The sequence below is a fragment of the Pelobates fuscus genome, chromosome 11 (genome assembly GCF_036172605.1).
Source record: "Pelobates fuscus isolate aPelFus1 chromosome 11, aPelFus1.pri, whole genome shotgun sequence".
Lineage (NCBI taxonomy): Eukaryota > Metazoa > Chordata > Amphibia > Anura > Pelobatidae > Pelobates > Pelobates fuscus.
Window position 1 is genome coordinate 134,720,463 of NC_086327.1, and position 6,806 is coordinate 134,727,268.

The window sequence follows — 6,806 nt, forward strand, 5'->3', positions numbered from 1 at the left end:
TATAGCACATGGAAAGAGGTTGTTTTAATTATGTTCCAAAAACTCTTATACAAAGATAACTAGTAATTATTGTCACTTTGTGCACGGCAGCCACACCGCATCCTGCAGGCCCTGAAACGTTACGTCAGAGCAGAGAATAAAGATAAACTTCACACCGTCCGCCACTACGAGCACGTTCTAGTTGTCGATCCAGAAAAGGCGGCACAAATGAGATCCCAGGTAACAGGTTGCGCCCAACATCCTTATAATTTTACTTTTAACTGAAACAAAGCCCAGTTTAGATCTACCGAAAACTTTGTTCAGCAGATACAAATGGCTTAAAATAGCTCCGCTTAGCATGTATATAATTTGTATAAATAGTTTTACTACAGAAATGTTGTCTTTGTTTCAAATCTAGAAACATCTCTTCATGAAATATATTGTCTGTTTGTGATAACTTAAGACCGTTTTAGAAAGACCTTGTGATGGTCGAAGGACTGACTCCGGCCATCCAGTGGTTTAAATAAAGAGGTTTAAGACTGCAGGGTAATAGACACTGTGTTCTTGTTTCAGGTTATGACCCATCTTCATGTGATTGAGGAAAGAATGAATCAGAGCCTTTCTCTGCTTTACAAAATCCCATATGTTGCCGATGAGATTCAGGACGAGATTGGTTGGTATCCGGACGCCTGATATTCTGAAAGTGATTTTGTTTGTTTTGTGATGCACCTATCCACCCTGAGCAACACAGAAATCTGAAAGTGGTTTATTCAAGAACATTCACCTTGCTATCATTTGTTTAAAACAAATTTGGAAATATACCTTACCTTATATAGAGTAATGCAGTAACCTTTCTATGCAAAACCAGTGAAAATCAATTCTAAAGATACTCCTTTCTGATGTTTCTGAACATGAAATGTCTTTGTTTGGGTTGATAAACCCATGTTTTGTAAATCATTCCATGAATTAGGAGTTATTTAACTATTTTGCTGGCCTTTTCCCATCTAGATGAGCTTTTCCAGGAGCAGAAAGCGGACATGGATCAGTTCACGTCCTCGTTCTCGGAATCGCAGGGAGATGTGAGGGTCAGTGAGGAAGAGAGCGAGGAGGTCTCTCTGAAAGAAGGTAGCCCTTTTCGTCCGTTCCAGGTGAAAACTTTCCCAGCCATTCCAGAGGCCGAAGGTAAGTTAACGAAAGGCTTTACCTGAACAGCAGAATCATTGCACACGATACAGTGTACGATGACGTTCTATGGGAACCCAGTCTCACACACAAAGAAAATATTTAAAGAGACTCTGTATCTGTCACGTGCCATGTAGTAACACCCAGCACTGCATATTTTTGTTCTCTAGCCTTGCTTACTGGAAGTTATGTATTTATTATATACATTTTTGTCTACTGAGAATGTATTTTTCTGTTTTAGGAGTTTAATTGATGAATGATTACATTACAGGATCAACAGACTGCTTTCTCTACTAGGCCATTGTCAGAAAGGCCGGTCTGTGACAAAGTCCATTTTTTTTTTTTTTTAAGTATTTTTCAGCTCAATCCGGCTAGTTTGACCATGGCTGTGTGGACATCCATTAATTGGGGCCTTAAAGTGCACACCCTCTAAACATAGACATGGGCCCTCACTGTCTAACAAAAATACCTTTATTTGAACAGAATCTTCTGTTTATTACTATGGTATTCAGTTGAATGCAATGTGTGAGATGAAGCTTAATGTTGCCCCCTGTAGGTCACACACTCCTACAGCAGGTAGGAGCCCCGATTGCTGTGGTTTATATAGTGATAAAGCACCAATTGTCTCACTTTTCCCATATTCTGTGCACTACATATGCATAATATATATGCATATAATGTCCTGTGCCAAACTGAATGTTTCTTTAAACTGTAATATTTGTGCTGCACTAACCCAGCTCACAAGCCTGCAATACATTCACAAGGCTTTTTAGTTATTTTTAATCTTTATTTTTCTGCTTTTCTATCTTTTTATTTTATTTTTTTTTCTTACTCCCGCCACCCCTCCTGTCCTCCTGCACCTCACTCCCTGATACTCCCGCTTAGACACGCAACCGGATTCGTATGCTCCAGTGAGAAAAGGTTGGTTCTGCTCTTGCCGCGTCTCTCTGCTTCTTCCCCATCCCATCTCTGTTTCTCCTCCTTCAATTTTGTTTCGGGTCAGACGACCATCGTTAATGCCTGATTAGGGCAGCAACTCATTTAATTACGAAAAGCTTTCTGATTCAAAGTAAAAAGAAAATCTCAAATCGATATCCTTCTGATCTGATCAGACGCCTAATTGCGTCTCTGGAAGACTTATCACCTATGAGTTGCTGGTGTATATTTTGGTGAATGGGGATCACTTCCTTTCTCATTGCTTTGGTTTCCGTTATTCTCTAGAATCATTAGATGGTGTAGGATTTATAGTCCAGGAATTGTTTCTTATGTAAAGTACGGTGCAATCGCATGGGGAAACAGTCCACCTAGACAGACGGACGCAGCCAACCGTGATATCATTCCTTCCCCTCCCCCTCCCCCTCCATTTTAATCATTCATTCATTCGAGCATGGATACTAAAGTTTTGGGCAGCTTCCCTACCTTTTCCTGGGAGGATCCGGTTATTGATTGTGGGGATAAACATCTTGGGAATGAAAATGGGATGTATAATTAACGGAGCATAAAACGGCCATTTCTTGTATAGCCAGCTGTTCAGGGAAATCATAGAAGTAAATAAACTAGCATTTTAGTTTTAGTCGGTCGTACGTTGCAGAAATATTAGGGATGGGGGAGTAGTATTAGATAATCCTTATCTAGGGTGAGAAATCGTAGAATACTCTGCTGATGGGTACATGAAAGGCACATGCTGCGGGTTTAGAAGCTTATAAAAAAAATTGCACAATAATATACATACATGGAGAGAGAATTTGAGGTTATTTTTAATTTTAAGGAAAGCTGAAAATGCTTTACACAGTGTACTTGCAGGTTTGGCAAGTGTTAAGCTATGTCAAATGCTGCAAAGTAAACACTGATAAAGCCGACTGTTTACTGAATGAAGTCAGGATAAACTAATCCCATGCAATAGTGCAGAACCTCCATGTATTTCTAAAAAGTGTTCAATGCTGATTTATACATTTCCCATTGAACCATGCCTGATACTTGTTACTGGGGGTGGACTGTGTGGCACTAAACTGCCCCAGAAACATTTTCCACTTCTTGATTGACAGTCTAAACAACTCTGCAAGTGAATGGGAGACGTAAATTATATTTATATCATGGTAATGGATGTTAAACCTGTTAAAGTCTAAGGGAAATTCGGTAACACATCATTTAAAGGGTGTTCTACTCTTGCTGGGACTGCAATATTTGAACAGCTCTAATTTGAGTGTATTTGGGATTGCCCATGTAAAGGATGGGAAGCATTTAATCATCAGGTCTCATCATTTTGCACCTGTAAGAAGTTGGCCGCACATTGTCCTGTTCCAGTCTCACGCCCCATGTGATTGCACTCGTTACATCTCTTCTCCTGATTTTGGAGCTTTCCCCCACCTGACTCGCATTTCTTTCTATTCAGGTTCCGGGATGGCCAATCTTAACACACTGATTGGTGCCGAGGAGAAGCTCATCAACAGCAAGGGCAAAGCTGACCAGAAAGTGGTGAGACATTTCTCTGTCCGAAATCTGTCACTCTGACCTAATCTCCGTAGAGAACCAAAACTGGGATTGGACCTTCCAGGATGACTATTGGTTTAGTCCTCGGAAGTTCGCTGTGAATTTTATCTGAATTAGCCAAGCTGGAAAAATAAGAAATAGAGAATGTTTCCAGTTTAATTATTAGGAGTTTCTTGTTTAGTGAATAATTTGTCTGAAATCTGACTCAAGATTTGGTAATCTCATATTATTCGTAATCAAGTGGTGGTTTGCAGGGCTAAATATCGGGAGGGGGTTCTTCTACTGAGTGTGCACATGCTACCTCTGTAAGGTTTGGAATCCACCCAGACCTCCACATCACACCTGTTTAATGCTTGTATGGTCGCTAGATTCCTCACTGCTTAATCCAATCTTTTCGTGATTATGCTTAGGTTATCGATGAGACCGTGGATGTGAAGGAGATGATTTTCAATGCAGAGAGAGTCAGAGGACTGGTGGATGAACCGGTATGTATGTCAGAAGCAGTCATAAGCCTCACGTCTTTATGGATTTTAACATTTTGCAATCTGGGGGGCAATCTATACCCCTCCACTTGATGTGCTGAATTTATTTTAAAAATTATTCTATTCCCATTAAGGAATCTGAGGGATCCTTGCGCAACGAGTTCAGCTTTAGCAGTGGGACGCTCATTGGATTGCTCGTTATTGCTGTTGCCATAGCTACAATAATTGTGGTTAGCCTTGTCCTGCTGAGGAGAAGGCAATATGGAACCATTAGCCATGGAATCGTGGAGGTGAGACATTGTAGCATTTTATATATAGCATATGTGCTAGGATGTGGCTTGATTATGATTCCATTTGCTAAATCTTTAATATAAAGAGTGCATCACATTAAAAATGTTTAACGCAAGAAAATGCTTTGTTCAGTGGTGTACCCTCTAGAGAATCGAGGGTCCCCGTTTTTAAATGCTTTAAATATAACTTGTGTAAGGAGTAATAACAACAAAGAACAATTAATGTTTTAATAGGGTATGGACTAGTGTCCTGCTAACGTCGGCACTATATCATTGAATTTTACTCCATTCCATTGAATATGTGAAGTAGACTTGTGCAAAGATATGTCTGTCTGTTTAAATCAAAATAATTTTAATCCACATTAGATTAAATCAATTCACCTGACATTTACCTGTAGTGTGTTATTTATTGAATGAGACTGGTAAATCTCAGAAACTGAACCGACTCAAACTCATTTTTGCACAAGTCTAAGGTAAAGCACTATATTGTAGATTAGGACCTAACCCTTACTTCCAGTAACTATAATCCTATCTATAATCTGTATGTTCCTTGTTGGAATCTTTCCCATTATTGCGCCTGCTATCCGTAGGTCTAACTGACCTCAGGGAATATTGAGTTTGGTATAGTGGAGGATAGTGACAGTGGCATAACGTGTAAAGTACTGTGCTCTAGACGTGGAGTGTAAATGTACAGTAAGGTTTGATATAATGTGTCTCTTAAAACTTTCCTGATTTTTAATTATGAAGCATTTTTACTTTGTTGTGGTCCCCAACCCTTACAATGTACCAGATTCCGCATCCAAACACATTTTACACCTGCTGTTACCTTTGTGCACCTGCTCACCATTAACTCTTGTGTTTCTAGGTGGACCCAATGCTGACCCCCGAGGAGCGTCACCTGAATAAAATGCAGAACCACGGCTATGAAAACCCCACATATAAATACCTCGAGCAGATGCAGATCTGAATGCCACGTTGAATGGGCGGGAAGGGGGCGAGGGAGGGTTGGGTTGCACAAGCCCAGGTGGGGTATGTAATGGGTAAAGGGGCCAAAGAAAGGGGAGTTGATTTTGGTTTATCGACTGATCATTCGTTGCATTGAAGAGAGTGCTAGCCTGTTACTTTGGGCAACTCCTGGACTTTTTAATAATCCCTTCTGAGATTCATTTTTCATTTAAACGGGTGACAGAATAGAGAGAGTTAAACGAATCATTCAAGAGATTTTATTGCTGATCTTTTTAAGATGTAGTTATTTGTTTATTTTGGTTTTTTTTTTATCAAAAAGATTAAATTCCAATCACTTGTGTGTCTCCTACAAATAATATAAATATATATAAAAATATATATAAATGGAAAAATGTTAATTTCTGTTCTGAGTTTCTGGTAGAATGCTTGTTTATGCTGCATCTTCATAGTTTACTAGCTTATTTAAAGATGAAAAAGAAGCAAAGCGGAATATTAGGGCTTTTTGGGAAGGGGGTTTCAATCAATACAGGTTAATTAAGGTTGAAGTCTTAATACCGAAGAGACGTAGCACCTGACCTGTTAGTGTTTGGGCAGCTGTTCCACTTGCTTCTCAAACGTTAAGGTTCATAAACCGCTTATGTGTACTACTGATCTTGTTCTAGGTATTTACCTGCTTGGGCTGGTGTATTCATTTTTTATTTTATGGCGATCCTCTACCTTCCCCCCAAGCTTGGTAGAGCCAGTGTAGTCTTGTTCTTGATATCAATATCTGTCAATTTGCCATAGTGCCCATTTTATTCCAGAACCCGAATCATTCCAAAAGGATAGTTTTTTGTTTTTTTTCAGCATTGCCAAATAGGTACTGTAACAGTTTAGGAAGCCCCCTCCGTCATATATTGGTACCAAGAACAAGATCATTGATAGCATCATTGCATGACCACGAAGCACAACCTGGCAGCTTTCCACCTGTGTGGCGTTCGTAGCCACAGCCATTTAACAAATCACTGTGTGGCAGAGAGCAATTGGTGAACACCGCCCCCGTGTATAATCCAGAAAACATGGGGTGTCCTATCTTTTAGAGGAGTCGAGATTGTCTGCAGATCCCCCACCCTGTCTCTGTATCGCTTGTAAATTTGTTAGCCGTCACTGCATCATCAGATTTCGGTTATTTTCTCAATATTAAGGTTCTGGTAACCTGTGGTGTGTCTTTCGAGGTTTTCCTTTTTATTATTATTGCTTCTCCCTCCACTATACTGTGATGTTTTCATAATTATATATTTTTATTTTTGTTTTAACCTTTATAATTTCTCTCGCACTATGCACAGATTTGACCTTGACCTGCGAAATCCTTTTGTGTGTTCTGTGGGCAATGTAAAAATTGGAAAACACATTAATAAACACTCTAACTTCCATAGAA

The 6,806-nt window shown here is 39.6% G+C and overlaps 1 protein-coding gene across 4 annotated transcripts in view; it reads left to right on the forward strand.

Annotated features, from left to right (window-relative positions):
* APLP2 (amyloid beta precursor like protein 2) overlaps positions 1-6,806 on the forward strand; it is a 72,327-nt gene extending 65,521 nt beyond the window's left edge. For 2 of the 4 annotated variants that reach the window (XM_063436155.1, XM_063436157.1), the window contains 8 exons: positions 91-219; positions 553-652; positions 988-1,161; positions 2,047-2,082; positions 3,554-3,636; positions 4,062-4,136; positions 4,268-4,423; positions 5,289-6,806. In XM_063436155.1, the coding sequence (XP_063292225.1) occupies positions 91-219; positions 553-652; positions 988-1,161; positions 2,047-2,082; positions 3,554-3,636; positions 4,062-4,136; positions 4,268-4,423; positions 5,289-5,390 (855 nt within the window). In that variant the 3' untranslated portion in view covers positions 5,391-6,806. The remainder of the gene's footprint in view (positions 1-90; positions 220-552; positions 653-987; positions 1,162-2,046; positions 2,083-3,553; positions 3,637-4,061; positions 4,137-4,267; positions 4,424-5,288) is intronic. The other 2 variants (XM_063436156.1, XM_063436158.1) reach the window with 1 other exon arrangement.